This window comes from Pinus tabuliformis, chromosome 2_1 (assembly GCF_031772625.1).
Source record: "Pinus tabuliformis cultivar Carrire ecotype Pingquan chromosome 2_1, CPIR1, whole genome shotgun sequence".
NCBI classification, from domain to species: domain Eukaryota; kingdom Viridiplantae; phylum Streptophyta; class Pinopsida; order Pinales; family Pinaceae; genus Pinus; species Pinus tabuliformis.
In genome coordinates this window covers 970917949-970937029 of record NC_142299.1, presented here as the reverse complement: position 1 = coordinate 970937029, position 19081 = coordinate 970917949, and the positions used below count along the sequence as shown (strand labels likewise).

At 32.8% G+C, this 19081-nt stretch overlaps 1 protein-coding gene across 1 annotated transcript; it reads right to left on the bottom strand.

The window, feature by feature from the left end:
• Window positions 1-893: 893 nt before the first annotated feature.
• On the bottom strand, window positions 894-5158 carry LOC149203861 (uncharacterized). The gene is made up of 4 exons (XM_089402010.1): window positions 3755-5158; window positions 3476-3619; window positions 1641-3440; window positions 894-1421 (listed from the first exon to the last, which is right to left on the bottom strand). Exons 1-4 carry the CDS (start codon window positions 5156-5158, stop codon window positions 894-896), a joined length of 3876 nt encoding a protein of 1291 aa, XP_089258136.1.
• Between the last annotated feature and the right edge of the window lie 13923 nt (window positions 5159-19081).

The following is a 19081-nucleotide window of genomic DNA, read 5'->3' as shown; positions in this document are numbered from 1 at the left end:
CGGATACGAGAATTTCTCTGGACTCTGAGTTCTCATATTATTGCTGGCCGAACATTTGTAGTGGACCATTTCCAGTTTTAAATTAAGTTTATTCAGGATTTCTTGTTCTTCCGGAGTAGTCTTCCAGTCATCACTTTCCCATTTATCAGCTAGGATGGTCTCCCTCGTATACTCTACCACCTGCGCCCAGACTGCTTCTGGAGATTTAGCCCCATTCTGGAATATCCTCCTATTCCGCTCTTTCCAGACCGTCCAGAGAATGAAAGTAGATATCAGGTTCCAAGCCCTCTGGACAACCCGGCAATGGAAGGTTTCCTTATTCCACTGAAAAATTGTATCCTTAAATTCTCTAATGTTGAACCCTGGTTTATTGAACAATCGTTTAGTTGATATCCATAGTCTTTCAGTATATGGACATCGAATCAGCAGATGATCTCTATCCTCCTCGTCATTGTTGCACAGATGGCATTGTGAGGGGCCATTGAACCCCTTCTTGCGGATACGATCCCATGTCAAAATTTTATTCTTTGTGGCTAGCCAGACAAAAATAGACACCTTAGGCCACCAATTGGATTCCCATATAGACTTCCATTCCCAATTCCTGACTCCTCCATTTTGTGACCCCATTAGAAAATAGGCCTCTTTGGTAGAGAAAGTCCCCTTCATTGAACTCCCCCACCGAAGGATATCTTGCCCATGGCGAACTCTGAGTTTCCTTGATCCCATTTCTTTCCGGTAAGCGTCTTGGATATCAGAATTAAGACCCTGATCCCATTTTGTCGGTTCCTCCCAGACCCTCCAACCTTCCGGCATATTATTTTCTTTCCAATAATCCTTTACTTTCGGTCTGTTCCCTGCATGTTTTGAATGCTGTTCAGCCTTTCTCGTTGTTGTCAGCTATCTTCCCAGAAGTTTGCCTCTGACCCTCCTCTGATTTCCCAGAAAGTGTGCTTGTCAATCAGATCTCTGTTTTGAGAGGCTAATTCCCAAATAGTGGAGCCTCGGGGAATTTCTTGTAGTCTTAAGATGTCAACCGGTGAGTTGGGCATTCTATATTTAGTCCTCCAAATAGTTTTCCATAGATCACTTCCTCCACTAAGCCATCTCCACCATAGCTTGGCTCCCAGGACCTTGTTTAGAATTTCCGGGTCCCTTAATCCCAACCCTCCTTGTTCTTTTCTTTCGGTGAGTTGATTCCATGAGACCAGAGCCCATTTTTTCTTTTGATCAGCTCCACTCCATATGAATTTTCGGATAATTTCTCTGATTTTTGCACAAACCCCAGCAGGGGCAGCCATAATCGATAAAGGATAGATAGGGATAGCCTGAAGAACCGACTTAGCAAGAATAACTCTTCCAGCAATATTCAGAACTCTAAACGACCAATTGGCAATCTTGTTATTAAGCTTGTCCAACACTCCCTGCCAGTTTTTCAACTTTTTAGAAGTGAAGTCAAGAATATTGCCCAGGTATTTAGTGGGTAATTCCCCCCTTTTGAATCCAAGAATTCTGATTAGATGGGATCTGACCTGTTCTATTGTGTTGAAGATGAAGATGCAGGATTTATCTTTGTTGATTTCTAATCCCGAGGCAGCTGAAAATAGATCAAGGATCCTCCTTAAATTTTGGACTTCTCTTACCGTTGGTTCCCCGAACAGCATAATGTCATCAACAAATTGTTGATGGGTCAGGGGCAAGTTGTTTCCCCAAATTTGCAATCCTTTAATTCTATTTGTTGTTCTTTCTTGTTTGATGAATCTCCCTAGTCCTTCAGCAGCTAGGATAAATAAAAAAGGGGACAGCGGATCACCTTGACGAATCCCTCTGGAGGCGTTGAAAGTTTTTGAAGGACTTCCATTAACCAGGATAGAGAAATGAGGAGTGGATATCAGATTGTGAATCCAAGCAATCCATCTTTGGTGAAAACCAAATCTTTCCAGGACTGTAGCAAGGTATTTCCAATTTAGTCTATCATAAGCTTTGGATAAATCTAATTTTATCATCATACCTTTTTGCTTTTTAGCTTTCAAGGAGTGGATCACCTCCTGAGTTACAACGAGACCATCAAGGATCTGCCTGCCTTCAACGAAACCCGTTTGTTCAGCCGAGATTAAGTTGTCTAAGAGAGGTTTTAATCGTTTAGCAATCAAGGACGTGATTATTTTGTAAATGACATTGCAAAGAGCTATAGGTCTAAAGCCATTAGCCTCCTCCAGGTTGTCTCCCTTAGGAATAAGAGCATAAAAGGTAGAGTTAAGAGCTGGCCATACCTTTTGATTTATTCTTGATTCCTCAACAAGTTCCAGAATTTCTTGTCCCAAGAAGTGCCAACCAGCCTGGTAAAAGTCCACAGTGAAGCCGTCCGGTCCAGGGGCTGTCCCTTTCTTCATTGCCTTCACAACTTCTTCCAGCTCCTCTAAGGTCACGGCCCTCATGAGCGCTTTATTTTGGTCCTCTGTGACCAGTCTAGGGATAGCAGAGCATATCTCTTGTATGGCTCCCGTCCTGTCACCAGGAGGTTCGGTTAAAATTTCCTTATGGTGATCTGTCAACACTTGTTCAATTTCATTCTGTTCAACCACTCTTTCCCCATTTCTGTCCTTGATTGATAGTATTCTGTTTCCCTGCCTGTGTTTGACCATGGCCTGATGAAAGAATTTAGTGTTTCGTTCTCCCTCCCTCAGCCATTTTATCCTAGATTTTTGGCGCCAGAGGATCTCCTCTTGCTTCCTCCTCTCTTCCAATCTGCCAAGGATTACCCCTTCCTTGAGAGTGCTTTCCTCCGTTCTTCCTTCTAGAATTATCTTCTGTTGGAGATCAGCCATTTCCCCTTCCAGCTTCTGTTTATCCTCCAAAATGTTGCCAAATTCCTCTTTGTTCCATTTCTTGATTTTGCCTTTCAGCTCTCTCAATTTTAACTGGAACGTTTGCATTCTGCATCTGCCCTGACTATTACTTTGTTTCCACCATTTCTCGATTCTCTTGATGAACTCTGGGTCCCTTAGCCAGAAGGCTTCAAATCGGAAAGGCCTTTTTCCCTGGATCTTTTTAATGTCAATCTCTAATCGAATCGGCCAGTGGTCAGATCCCAGAGCTGGGATGATCTTGGCCTCCACAAAAACATCTTTATTCATTATGGCTTCAGACACTAAAAATCTATCTAACCTGGAGGCAATTTGGTTTTTGCCTCCCCTTCTATTGTTCCAAGTGTATACCCCGTTAATGGTTTGGATATCCACTAGCCGGAGCTCTTCTATCATCTCATTAAATCTGTCCATATAATGATCCCTCCTCCTAATCCCTCCTTTTTTCTCTTCCAAGGATCTGATCAGATTGAAATCTCCACCAATAATCCAAGCAGCTTCAGGATACAGATTGCGGATCGCTTTAACACCGTTGATGAACTGTTCCTTATTCCCAGGGGTCGGGGGGCCACAACCCTTCCCAGCCCAGAAAGGATTCCACTCATACTCACCCAGTTATCTATAGAAATGTCATTTGGGTTCCACAGGATTGCGAGTCCTCCTGCAAAGCCCGTTGCATCTTGCCCCATCACCTGGTATGGTAATCTACTTTTTTCTATGATTTCTTCAAGTTGGTGAATCAAAATCTTTGTTTCCTGTAAGATCAGAATACTAGGTTTTTCTTTTTGCAACTTATCCTTCATATACCTTTGCTTACCTCTACTATTCAAACCCCTAATATTCCAACTGACAACTATCATTTAAAACTTTTTATATGAGGGGAAGAATACCTCCGACAGAGGTATCACCTTACCTGAGTTTATCAATATCTCTCCCACCGTCTGGATCGTTTCACTCATTGGTTTCCGACCTCTCTTTCTGCTGTTTTTGCCCGAGATGCCTGTTCCTTTATCTTCAGTCCCTTGCTCACTCTCTAACATTGCTGGTGCATCCGGGGGTTCTCCTTTTTTCGCTTTGTATTTCTGGAATACTTCCTTATATAGCTGCCTTTGGTCTTCAGGTATGAATCTGCTGTCTAAATACTTCCACTCTTGGATCAACCTTCTCATGATTATCTCTTCTTCTGCTTCAGGTTCAGGCTGGTTTTCCACTTCCATCTGAGCCACTAAATCTGCTTCCGTTGCCTCTTCCTCTGTTTTTCCTTTGTTGACTTTGCTAATAGTTGTTCCTTTCCCTTTCTCCTCTCCTGAGATCTCCATTGGGCTATTTTCTGGATCCTCATCGTCTTCCAGATTTACTTCATACTCTTCATCTTCGCTCTGCAATACTTGATATTTGTTCTGATTTTTTGCTTGACTGGGTTGCTTTTGGGATTGCGTCTTTGGTCTTTCTTTATTCGGTCTTCTTTTCCTGACTACCTGTTGAAATCCTCTCTCTGGATCCTCCGCTCTCCCGGTGGTTCTCTGTTGATTCGCCTGACTTTTCCTGCTCTCTTCCTCTTTATTAAGGGGACATTGCCGATATAAATGGCCATACTCGTGACATATTCTGCATCGGAAAGGGATATGTTCGTAATCAATTGGCTGTTTCCAGACTTCGTCATGGTACTCAACCTCAACATTTTCTGGGAGGGGATCAGCCAGGTTTATGTAAACGCAGATTCTCGCATAGGCATTATACTTACCTCTTTTCGTAGCCTCTGCAATTTTGATAAAGCTGCCAATCGAGTTGCCTATTCCTTCCAAGATCCCCGGCTCCCAGAACTCATCCGGAAGCCCAAATAACCTGACCCAGACTGGTGCATCAAGCATTTTCTCCTTTTCAGGATTATATCTCTCCTCCCAAAACTTCATGAATAGCCCCGCATTGTTCAAGAAATAGGGACCCTCTTCGAAGATTCTGTTCTTGTCTTCCAAATTCGAAAATATTGCTGTGAAGAAACCTTGAGCACCAAGTTTGAGATCTATCTGCCCCTTAGGTCTCCAGCGCTGATCAATCCATCTGTAGAGTTCTCGCTCGGACGGCCAATACCCAACAAATCGGCAGATTAGAGCATGATCCTTCATATAGCAGTTGTATTCCTCCAATTTATTATGGGGAACAACATACCTAGGCTGTTTCTGAGCCCTCGGTAAGCATTTTCCTCTCATTCGTTTCTGCCATAAGTTGCCCATTACTGGGATTTGATTTTCCCGTTCCGTATGCTGCTCTCCTCCCGTACTTGTTTCTCCCATGACCACGTTTTTGAAGGAGGGGATCTCTCCCCCCCCCCCTTGGCTCTCCCATTTCGTTCAGGGCGATATCACAAGGTTAGGTTCTCCCGCACTGGTTTTTTCTTGTAACCTAACCCAACCCGTGCCAGCAAACTGAGAGACGCTGCCCTGGCAGGTCTGCGCGCTCAGCCTACGGTCTAAACCAGACCGTGACCCTGTCACTCTTGTCTGCTAGCGCGAACCCTAGCGCTCATCCCGCAGCTCCTATCCATCCGCAGCCTCGCGCATGCTATCATATTTTAAACTTCTAAAATTAGTATGCTATTAAACATGTTTAAAACATGATTATTTTTAAACATAATTAATATTGTATTAAAGATATTATTAATATTTTTTTATTAATAATATTAATAATAATAATGTTTTAAATATTACAAATAATAAAAAACCTAAATAATATACCATCTAAATCGCTGAAAGTTATAAAACTTAAAATTATAAAAACATAAGCTATATATATATATATATATATATATATATATATATATATATATATATAGATATATAACATAGAATTAAAATGAATCTCATTAATTTTTTTTAATATTTAATAAGATAAAATTAAAATGAAGGTGACAACCATGCATGTTATAAAAATATAAATTATTTATAAACTATTTTAAAAGCTTATTGATAATATTATAAATCCAAGGCATTAATATTATAAACTTTTGGGATTAACATTATAAATGCAAAGATCAATTCTTTGGGTTTATAGTATTAATCCCTTAGTTTTATGATATTAATCAAATAAAGGATGCATTTTTCTAATATTTAATATTTATAATATTAGATATATATATTTTTAACTACTAATATTCTTAATATTAATGTTACAATTTAAATATTATTAATGATTTTAATGTTAATATGAATATTTAATTTCAAAAAAAAATAGTATTGTATTAAATATGTTTAAAACATTTATTAACCAAAAATTAAAACATGATTAAAGTGATTAAACATAATTATAAATTAAAATTGTATTAAATATGATTAAAACATATATTAAACATGATTAGAACATGTTTAAAACACTTTCAAAATTAGTATTCTATTAAACATGTTTAGAACATTTTTATTTTTAAATGTAATTAATATTGTATTAACAATATTATTAATATTTTTTTATCAATAATATTATTAATAATAATGTTTTAAATATTACAAATAATAAGAAACCTAAATAATATATGATCTAAATCACTGAAAATTATAAAACCCAAAAATCTAAAACTTAAAATTATAAAAACATAAGCTATAACACTTATGAACTTTTATTTATATATATATATATATATATAGAATTAAAATGAAGCTGGCATTATTTTTTTTAATAGTTAATAAGCTAAAATTAAATGAAGGTGATGACCATGCATGTTATCACACTCAAACTCATTTCTACTTATTAACATCCACAATTTCTTTAGACATTATTAATCATTATAATTAATAATGTTATGAATAATATTTCTCTTATGTCATTTCTAAGAAATACTTTACTTAATTCATTATGGATGAAAAAGCATAAATTTTATTGTTATTGATATTATCAATAATCATTTTTATTTATGTTTTGTTCAAAGATATTATTTGTTTATCATAATAATTATTATAAAAATATAAACTATTTATAGACTATTTAAAAAGCTTATTAATAATATTATAAATCCAAGGCATTAATATTATAAATTTTTGGTATTAATATTATATGTCTAAGGGATTAACATTATAAATGCAAAGGATCAAATCTTTGGGGTTTCATATTAATCGCTTAGTTTTATAGTATTAATCCCTTAGTTTTCTAATATTAATCAAATAAAAGATGCATTTTTCTAATATTTAATATTTATAATATTAGATATATATTTTTAACTACTAATATTAATGTTACCATTTAAATATGGTTAATGATTTTAATGTTATTATGTTAATAATATTAAATATTAGTAATTAAAAAATATATTATTGTATTAAATATGTTTAATACATGAATTAACCAAAAATTAAAACATGATTAAAGTGCTTAAACATGATTATAAATTACAATGGTATTAAATATGATTAAAATATATATTAAACATGATTAGAACATGTTTAAAACACCTTTAAAATTAGTTTTCTACTAAACATGTTTAAAACATGGTTATTTTTAAACATAATTAATATTGTATTAATGCTATTATTAATATTTTTTTATTAATAATAATGTTAATAATAATGTTTTAAATATTACAAATAATAAGAAACCTAAATAATATACCGTATAAATCACTTAAAGTTATAAAACACAAAAATCTAAAACTTAAAATTATAAAAACATAAGCTATAACACTTATGAACTTGTTTTTTATATACATATATAGAATTAAAATGAAACTCATTAATTTTTTTTAATATTTAGTAACATAAAATTAAAATGAAGGTGACGACCATGCATGTTATCTCGCTCAAATTCATCTTTACTTATTAACATGCACAATTTCTTTAGACTGCATGTCTAAATGCTTTAAAAGTGAAAAAAGGGGACATCGTAGTCGTAAAAAGACTGGTAAAAATCAAAACTATTTAGATAATGAACTTGTTATTTAATAACATTTTTTAATATTTAGGAAAATATAATTCTAAAAGCTAATGTGATTTTTTTATTAGATTTTTTTTTTTTAATTTAATAATGGTGAATGGTAAAAGCTAGTGAATTTTTTTTTGCAGTTTTATTTTAATATTATGTTTTGGGCAATAATTCATATTCAAATATGTATTTTGTATTCAATTTACAAATTAAAAGGATCTAATCTACTTGTATCATAGTACTCATGGACAAAATAAATTTTACTAATGATACATTTTTTTATATTCGTCTTTGATTAGAATATCTATTTATTGATTATATTCATGTTAGTTGTTTATATTCATATTCATTGTTTATATTGATGTTTTTATAGTTTTCATTGATTCAAATTACTTTCTACAATATGTACATCTTTATTGCAGAAAAATTCTGAAGTTATTTTACTCTTATTCGAACATTTTACATTGCATTGTATATGTATCTTTACTCATACAAATTGACATTTTCAACATCTAAGGAAAAAAATTACAGGTATTCATCATCATAGGTTGATGATATTTTAATTCAGGGTTCCATAATATCTGTCATTTTTTACTCTTCAAGCCTGAGTGTGCATATTTTCAAATTTCTCACATGGAAAATATATCTTGATGTTTAATAGCAAAGAGAATTTGGATTTTGATTGATTGGTAGATAAAACATAATGAAGGGGTGAAATTGATGGACAGGTTAATGAAACTAACACACACATGTTATTTGGAATTGGACACACGCTACCAATGTTTTGAACCACATAATCATCTTATTGCGAAATACACCTTTCCACTACCATGACAAGTGTATGTGTAACATTTTGTATTCTTCCCATTCTCGTTAATCATCATAGGTGTCAATTAACAAATGGCATGGTAAATTTTGAATCAAGCTTTGTAAAAATATAATTTAAACAAGGTTTAATCATGTGATTTAGATATGCAGGGAAGTTAGTGGTGTGAATTACATCCATTGATATTGTGGCGATGATGAGAATATACAAGCATCTTTAAATTTGAACACTTTGATCAATTTTTTTAATTAGTAAAATTATTAAAGTGCCCAATTCCAATAGGGGGGACGCCTATCCATTACAAGGATTATCTTGTGATATTAACAATCTATTGTTTTATTAATAAATAAGTAAAATGATTTTAGAGTAATTTTAAATATGAAAAAAATTAATATATATGAATGTGTTGTTTTAGAAATTTAATAATATCATTTTAATTTGATATTTTTGGATTCATTATATTAAAAAATTTAGTTTAGGTTTAGAGCCAACAATTGTGACTTATTATTATAATATTGATATTAAATATCATTATGTTTTGAAAGATAAATAATTAAAAATATGAATGTGATTGTTTATTATTTAATTTTTCTAATATTTATTAATCTATCCTCCATATACCATATAATCATAATCATGTAGATATTAATGTAGTCCATTACAATGATTAATATATTAATGCAGTCCATCATAAGGATTATCTTATGATATTAACAATCTATTGTTTTATTAATAAATAAGTAAAATGATTTTAGAGTAATTTTAAATATGAAAAAAATTAATATATATGAATGTGTTGTTTTATAAATTTAATAATATCGTTTTAATTTGATATTTCTGGATATATTATATTAAAAATTTTAGTTTAGGTTTAGAGCCAACAATTGTGACTTATTATTATAATATTGATATTAAATATCATTAAGTTTTGAAAGATAAATAATTAAAAATATGAATGTGATTGATGGGGAAATATATAGATCAAAATTATTCTATTTGAGATTATGAGTTTTTGTTATTTAAAATGAGTTTGAGGTTTACATAGCTCAAACTCAAAATCATAACAATAGAAAAATCATTTTTTTCTTTGCACCATTCTTATTGGTTGGAAGAAAACAAATCCACCCACTATGGAATGCTTATCACCATGATTGCAGCTCCCTAGAATAATTAAAATTAATGGTTCTTTGGAAGAAAACAAATCCACCCACTATGGAATGCTTATCACCATGATTGTACCTCCTTAGAATAATCAAAATTAATGGTTCATAACTCTCCGAACTGCCCTAGCCAAATGTTTCCCTTCTTCTAACTACATCAACCAACTCAAATAATTAGACATGACATTAAATTTTCTATTCAAAAGCATCATAAAAAAAACATTTGCTAGCTATTGAAGTGTTATGTATGAGTTTTTAGGTTTAAATTTCTCAATCCATATCTCATATCTATTGAAATAGAATATGAAAACAAAAAAAAAAATTAATAATAACAACGAGAAACATTTACCACTCTCGTTACCTCGTTGTGTATTGCATAATTTTGTAAAAAAATTTCCATATTTCTCCACAAGCAGAAAAAAAAAAAAATTGTGTTCATATCTCGATTTGTTTAAACTCATTTTTTGACTTCATATATGGATTCAACACCCTCAAAAACCCATGGGGCAGTTTGATTGTGGAGAGTTCACTTGTCAAACATGTAATAAACTCTAAAATTTCTAAAAAGTGGCACTTAAAGACTACTCCTTATTTAGGTGGTTATTACACTTAATCATAATTGACAATAGTTCATTATGATTCACATTACATACATAATTAAAACATATAACTAAAATAAATTCACTACAATACAAAACAAGTAGCGATGTGATCTTGAATCTCGAAAAAAAACTAGGTTGTTCCGAAACAATTTTTTATTAGTTAAAATTTCACTCTTACACAACCATTAACATTTTTTTATCCTTAACACAATGGAAAATTGTGTAGTCCAACAAAAAAGATAAAATGGTGTTTTCTAGCCAATTTTTTGTTGGCATTGTGAATTAGGTGTTGTCCTTGATTGCAGCCTACTTAATGAGTTGTTCTTATTTGGTATTATAAATATATTTGTAGAAACATTATAGCATAAATATTAAACATAGGCCTTAATATAAACATAATTGTAGGTTTACTAACATTAATAATATTGGATTATAGATATTAGGTTTAAAAAATTATGGAATTGTGTTTGGTGTTGTAATAATGTTATGATCCCTCATTTGATTTTATACAATGTGTATATGTGAAGTTTTTCTATATGTGTAAATGGTAAAGTATGTATGTATGTTACTTTTAATTTTATTCAACATTAAATTGTTTCTTTTATATCAAATGTGTTTTTTTTTTTTTTTTTTTTTTTTTTTGCTAATAGGTGATTTCATTGTTTGATCATGGATCCAACTATTTTTTTCTTCCATTCGAAATTCTTGAAATTGTCTTCCTCTAGCTCCCTTTATCAGTTGTCATAAAGTTTAGCACTGTTTGTAAGAAATGGAAGAATGTTTTGCAAAACCCTTCTTTCTTGTTATGTTGCAAGCATGTCTCTATGAACGAATTTGGATTTATGGTTCCTTTCCTCAATAGTGAAGACAATTATTTTGCTCCTGAATACCTTAATCTGAATGGGTACATATCTCAATATCATTTGTGATTCATAGATTCGAGATACAGAGTAGATTCTATTGTTGGACCAATGGTGGTTTTATCCTTACCAACAGAATGCTCCCATACACTCAATTATTTTGTAATGAATCCATTTACAAAGGCCTTTAAAAACATAGGGCCAATACGAATTGAAGAGTGGGGATTATTTTCATTATTGGAAAATGTAAGCAATATAAATTATGACTTGGTTGTTCTAAAACATATGTATGATAGAATGCAGTCTAAATTTTATGTTTGCAATAGTCTTGATAGGGTATGGCAAAGGGTTGTTGTTCCATTTGGCGGCACATCAACTCGTAAGAATGGCATGTTTTATAAAAGTAAATTGTTTTGGTTGTATCTGGACAAGGAGTATGAAGCTTATCCTCGGGATGGGTATACAATCTACTAGTTTGATGTAATAAAAAATGAATGTATTTTTCCATTTGTTCCAATCATTGACATACGGTGTATGTTGTTAGCAATATACATGGATCAATTGATATGCCTTGTCAATGATGGCTCCACTTTTGTATGGTCAATTGAAGAATTAGATCATTTCCATTTTGGTCAACTGTGCATTGGACAAAGAATTGACTACTTTGAAGATGACTGGGGTTTCATATGGAAGTTGTTGGAAGAAATTTCTGCAGATATAAATAGCAAATGTCCTCGTTATCTTCCATTTCGAATAGTCCTTGGTCTGGTTCTTATGTGCAACTGTAGTGAAGTTCCTTTTCTATTATATGACGTGATTATTGGCATATGTTTTCCAAAAGATATTGATAATTCAACTAATGAACAGATGTCTGGGTTTTGGTACCCAACGTTAGAGGATTGCAATGATTTGATTGAGTATGGAAATGTTTTTGCAATTTCTCCCCATATGGATTCTGTTGATGAGATTCCACCATTGGATATGGATATGGATTCTCAAGATATTAGTATTCTTAGGAGTTCCTATCAATATTTCCATTTATATACTCTCTATGGTTGTGTAAAATATTTCAAGTTTTGTCTCTATACATACTATGGGTCTTTATAGTAATACTTTAAAATTATGCTTATATCGATCTTTATGATGTAAAATATTTCATATTGTTTCCCCTAAAGTTTTCTTAATTACATGTAAATGTGTCTCGATGTTATGCATTTTTCTTTGTTTGTATAATTATAATTGCTATGAGTTATGTTATACATGTTATTTGTATTGGTTTTTGTCATTGATTCTCAAACAATGTTATATATTTATGTACATTTTAATATTTGCATTTATATTTTGATAGTATATAGTTCCAATTTTTTAGATATACTTCCAATTCATATAATTCTTTTATTCTAATATGATACATGGAAATTTAGACTTTTTTGTTTAAGCCATTTGGAAGAATTCATTTCTATTTTTAGCCATTTTGAAAAATTCATTTTTGTTTTTAGCCATTTGGAAAAAGCCTTATACATTTTGATAAGTTTATATGGTTGGAAAAAATAACATATACACTTTTTATGTTTTTTTACGATTTCCAAAAAAAACTTGTGCCTTTTTCATTCTTTTGTGTTTGTTTATATTAGATATTTTCTATGTTCCATGTTTATGATTCCATAATGAATATTTTATTATTCATTGTAGACATGTCATCTGAAGGCACAAACAAGTGTACAAGAAAATGAAATTTGTCACCAGAATCACGTGAGAGGTCTAATGAAAGTCATCGTTTACAGTATCAACAAAATAAGGATGCCATAAATGAGCATAGGAGAGCTACATATCATAGAAGAATGAGTGAAGCCACTCTTGAAAATGATTTTATAATTCCTTGTAATTATTTTATTATGGATGATATAATGGAAAGAATGTTTCCTGTTGATAGTTCATTATCAGAATATGCTCCTCGTCAGCATAATCTTTTTGTTCGATGCTCTCCTGAAAATGTTCATAACATTGGGAAACATATTGCAATCGAGAAGAACATCATATCGATAATGTGGATGCAAATGTCCACCCTAACCCTTCTGTGTGTCCAATTGCATGTTTTGACGGTCAGAGGTTGCAAAAAACTCATGGTGGAGGTAATGATGACATTATGTGTGATGATTTCGATGATATTTTAAATGGCCACTTGTTTGATAATTTGGAGCCATTTGCTTGAAACATCAGAGCATCCAATTCCGGTTCTCCAAGTAATGTGGTCCCACCAAGAGAATCAGTCATCCCTGATAGCATTTCACGTGGAACAATGGAGGTAACACAATTATATTTTGATTTTTGCTGCAATATTGGCTGTTTTATTACGTTACTCTATTTACAAAGTTTTGTTTACTAAACTTATAAGTTATTTTATTCTCTTGGAATAGGATACAACTCGTTTTAATAGAGGTCTAGAAATTAATTCCCAAAGTGTTCCATTTACTAATCTGAGAAGTGAAGATGAAGCATGTCATAACCTTACTGTGCATTCTCCTCAACAATGAAATTGTCAGACTAATGTAAATTTTCAATGTTTTTGATTTTCCTTTCATTTTTTAAATTTCTAGTTGGTTGGAAATTGAATTTTATGCCATATTTTATTTTCTTCGAATCGGACAATAATCATTTCAATAGAGGCATAGAAATTAACTTCGTAGATGTTCCATCTACTGATGTTAAAACTGGAGAGGACCCATCTCATAGCATTCATCCACATCGCCAAACAAATGGAAATGTTGAGTGCATTTGATATTTTCCTCATTTTTTCTTTTATAGTTGGTTGGACATTGTATTTTGTAACCTCTTATGGAGAAAACATGATTTCATCTCATTAGATTGGAGAATTGGAATCTTAAACATCAAATTGTAAAAGTAATGTATATGTTCAATGTATTTGATTTGTTTTCCATTTTTCAACCTTTATTTGTTGGACATTTAGTTTTATAACATATTTTATTTTTTTGAAACAGGAAACAAATCATTTGAATAGAGGCATAGAAAATAACTCCCAAAATGTTCCATCCATTGATGTTAGAAGCCAAGAGAAACCATCTCATAACCCTCATCCACATCAAGAAACAAATGTAAATTTTGAACGCATTTGAATTTTTTTCATTTATAATTAGTTGGAAATTAAATTTTAAAATCTTTTATGACAAAGAGACCTTTACATCCTCTCAGGTTCGTGAAATGCAGACCATAAATTTGGAAAGACCTTGTCATAGATCCATTCCACATGCTTCAAATTTGGGAAGGGAATCTCATGTTCATGAAGATGAAGTACATTTTAGTAGAAATTTTAATCTTCCAAATTGTTTTCAACATGGTTCAGCCAATAGAGATCATATTCATTTTGATTAGAACATGATTGCAGTGCATAAACTATTTCGATCAAAGATAGATAGCTTGTTAGTTGTCCAAATGTGCCACATTTTCCAAGAATCATATCCTGAAATCTAGGTTTTGAGACATTCTGAAGGACCTGTTTGCAGACGATGTAAGAGTGAAAGAGGAGCCCATCATTTTTGTTGATATAATAACATGGATCCTGGTGAGAAACCTCATATTTTAAGAGTTCTTACTCAAGTTGAAGAAATTTTAATAGCACGTGTGAATCCTATTTTGCAAGTGACACATGCTCGAGGTGGGAAATATAAGTATAGTAGTCATACAATTAACTTTCCTCAAGATATTTCTACAATTGTACAAAGTCTTCCTCGACATGTTGAAGATATTGAATTCCTGATTATGAGGAGACATGTCGCTCAGTCTAAATATTATGAATGTTATTTCAAAAGATCTCGAGTGATGGTTGCATTGCTTTTCAAAATCCAGTATGATCAATATTATCGAGATGTTGTAATTAACTATGATTCAGTGAATTCTCTGCTCAAAAGATCAACAAATGTCTCCTCAAGGCTTAAATTTGTTGATTGCGATATTGAAGTCCCTGATATCAACGAAACTAATAATGAAGGGTTTCCTGTTGAGCATTTTCCCTCTCATCCTTCTTCTTTTGTTGCTCGCCTACCAAACGAATGAAGGGAAGTGGAAGAAATTTGAGCATTTCTTGATAATGTTGATTCTTCACATGTTCAAGACATGGATTGGCCTAGTATTGGAACCTCTACAGTGAGTGAATATAATACAAATTGGTTACTAGATATGGCATTCCCAACATTGTTCCCCACTAGTGATGTTGATTGGTTGCAACCACGTATTTGTAGTGTTAAACTTCATGAGTATGCATTGCATCTTCTTAAGTACTATTATCACAGATTTGGAAGCCATCCTTTGTTTTTATATTACCTATTGAACATGATAATGCGGCATCGGAGCCAAGCAACTGTAGCAGTTTTTCTAAAGAAACATTTACATGATAACTCACCTACAAAAATAAAAGAGTTGCATCACCAACTATCTGATTTACCATATAATAAGCTGGTTGAGCATCTTATGCGGTTTGGTTCTTCTCTGAGAGGTACGAGGGCATACTGGACTAAGTGTCAAGCTGAATTGACTGACATGATTACTCGGGTAGGATGTCCATAATTATATTTTACTTTGAGTGCAGCTGACACAAAGTGGCCATAGTTGCATAACCTCATGCCCATATATTCACATTCTCGTTCTTTAAATGAGCATCATATGAAAATTGAGAATGTTATCCAGTACCCTCATATTGTTGCCACATTTATGCACCATAAATTCAATATTTTTCGAGAGGAATTTATCCAAAAATATCTTAAAGCTAAATGTTTCTGGTACAGGTTTGTGTTGTTGAATTTATTTTCTATACTTTGTCAACTTTTATTATGATTTTATTCATATTGTTTATAGTAACTATATCTTCATTTTTTTCATATATGAGTGGCAACATAGAGGTTCAACACATATCCATGGTTTCCTATGGTTAGAAGGCACTCCTAACGTGGAAAGACTTGATTGGTCAAGTGGTTCTGATGTACAACTTGCAAAGAGATTGTTTGACAAATATGTAACAGAATGGAATCCACATGACATACATTGTCGCAACATAATGGTTCCATGAAGACTCAATGATTACCCTTGCCTATTGAATATTGGTTAGATTTTCTCTTGTAATCCTCATAATGATTATGAAGAATTGTTAAACCGTGTTCAAAGGCAGACAAAGTGTAGTGTAGATTCTTGTTTGTGTAAAAAGGGAATTATTCTAACATGTCGGTACAATGGTCCATGGGATCTTTGTGATGAATCACGACTTTTCATAGATGATCAAGGAAGAAAAAATTATGAGCCAACAAGAAATGATGATAAGCTTAATGTACCTCGCTTTGGTTTTTCAGGTATGCCCCCCTTGTGCTTTGTTCCCACCCATCCATCGTGTTTCATAATAAAATCTTCCCACCTCTCTCTCTGGCAACTTTGCCTATTTGATTGTACCGGTTCACTATTCTAACATGTCGGTACAATGGACCATGGGATCTTTGTGATGAATCAAGATTGTTCATAGATGATCAAGGAAGTAAAAAATATGAGCCAACAAGAAATGATGATAGACTTAATGTACATAACATTGACCTTTTAACAATGTGGCGTGCAAATGTTGATTTCCGGCTAGTGCTTTCTCACTATGCTATCTTGAAATATATTGTTAAGTATGCATTAAAAGCAGAAAAAAGGTCTGAATGTTATCATCATATGTTAACTAGAATTTCAAATTCTATTGGATCTAAGGATCATGCGTTATGTGCATATAGAAGGTTTCTTGCAGAAACAAATGTTGATCGTGACATTGGAGCATAAGAAACATGCCATATGTTGCTTAAGATACCCCTTGTTGTTTGTAGTCGGAAATTTGTTTCCTTAAATGTTGGAAGAAAGGTTTTCAGAAAAATCTCAAGGGATGGCTTGCAATGTTCATCTGAGAATATTTTTGTTCAACATTATCAGAAGAGACCTTTTTTCCTTGAACATCTATCTTTGATAGAAACATCAAGATCTTAGACATTTGATAGCAAGCGTAAACAAGATCCATGGAAGCCTAGAGATGTTCATGTTATTGGTCGGGTTTGGCCATGGTTTTATTGTATTCTTGGTGAGGCTTCAGAGGAATTTGAAACCTTTTACTGGATAGAATTTCTCTTGTACAAGCCATTTCGTGACATTCCTACAGAAATTGGCCTTCCAGCTGAAATTATTATTGAAAATTGGACGAATTTCTGGTATCGAGCATGGCATGTTGATCAAAATCTATAATCAACAATATTGAAGATGAAGAAGATGATGATTTTTCTAACTAGGAAATGAATCTTAAAGATGATTTTCAAGAATAGTAGATTTTCTCTCGCTTGGTTCAACCAAATGATGTCAATGTTTCTGATCTTCACACCCTTGGTTCAAGGAACTTTGATATATCCTTTGAATAGGAAAGCACAACTATTTTTTATGATATTGCAGAAGAAACTATTAATTTTATAAGGAATGCAGAATCAAGGGGTGATATTGTTGACCTTTCAAATAGAACATTTGCATCTCCAGATTCTTTGTCGGAAAAACAATGACTTGATTTTGAAATTGTTTTAAGCCACTTTGTTGAATATGAGATCCATGAATCTCTTCTTATGATTGTTCAGGGCACTGCAGGCACTGGGAAGTCTTTCGTTATCCATTGTATTTTTTTATCTCTTTCTAATTCGTCAAGTAATGGAAGAAGCCCTTTTCTTCTTCTTGCCCCAACAGGGATAGCTTCTACTAATATACATGTAAAAACAATACACTCAACTCTAAAAATTCCAATTAAAAATATGAAGCTACTACAAGGGGAGTCACTTGCAATATTCCAAGAAGAAATGTGACATGTTAGATATATATTGATTGATGAAATGAGCTTTCTAGGATCAAGTTTGTTTATGCAAATAGATGCTCGATTATGAGAAGCATTTCCAAAGAAAAACAATTGTCCTTTTGGTGGCAAATCCATCATCCTTGTGCGTGACCTTGGCCAACTGCCTCCTGTGAGAGATAAGACTGTGTATGCAGGTAATACAGTAGGGAAAGTCTTGTGGAACAAATTCAACATTGTTGTCACTCTTGACACAATCTTTCACCAACAAGGGAATAATGAGAAACAATCTTGTTTTCGTAGAGTCCTCAATAACATAAGAAATGTAGAACCTGTTCTTGAAGATTGGGAGTTTCTTATGTCACGGGATGATATGAGGTTGCATCCTAGAGAAAGAGATTTATTTAATGCAGCAGTTCACATGTTTCCAACAAATAATTTGGTCTCCTTCCATAATAGGCATATGTTAAAATCATTAAATTCTCCAATTGCATGATGTATTGCTAAGCATTCAAGGCATTCAGAAATCATTGGTGTTGATGATGATCAATTGGACCATGAAGTTTTGTTGTGTCATGGTCAGCGTGTTATGTTGACATGTAATTTATGGGTTGAAGCTGGCTTGGTGAATGGTGCACTTGGTTATGTTAAGGATATATTTTTTACGCCTACCTCTAAGCCACCTCAACTTCCAATGTTCACAATTATTGTTTTTTATAAGTATGTTGGTGTTCCATTTGATGTAGGCAATCCAAACATTGTGCCTATCACACCAGTGATAAGAGGAAATCGAAAAAAAAAATCCTTTGAATATGGCATGGGCTCTTATAATCCACAAGTCATAGGGATTGACCTTAGAATGAGCATCAGTTGATATCGGGAATAAAGAGCAACAAGGCTTTACCTTCGCAATCACATCAAGAGTGAAATCAATAGATGGTTTACGCATTGCACTGCCTTTCTCTTTTCAACGTTATGCCAAGATGAAAGATAGTGCATATGTTAGAA

Excerpts from the sequence above, each read along its gene's own strand:
- LOC149203861 (XM_089402010.1), bottom strand. The coding sequence starts at position 5,158 with ATGGGAGAAACAAGTACGGGAGGAGAGCAGCATACGGAACGGGAAAAT. Across the intron at positions 3,620-3,754 it reads AGGTGATACCTCTGTCGGAG|GAAACAAAGATTTTGATTCA; the intron begins GTATTCTTCCCC and ends CTGATCTTACAG. Across the intron at positions 1,422-1,640 it reads TGCTGTTCGGGGAACCAACG|GGAGTGTTGGACAAGCTTAA; the intron begins GTAAGAGAAGTC and ends AAAAACTGGCAG.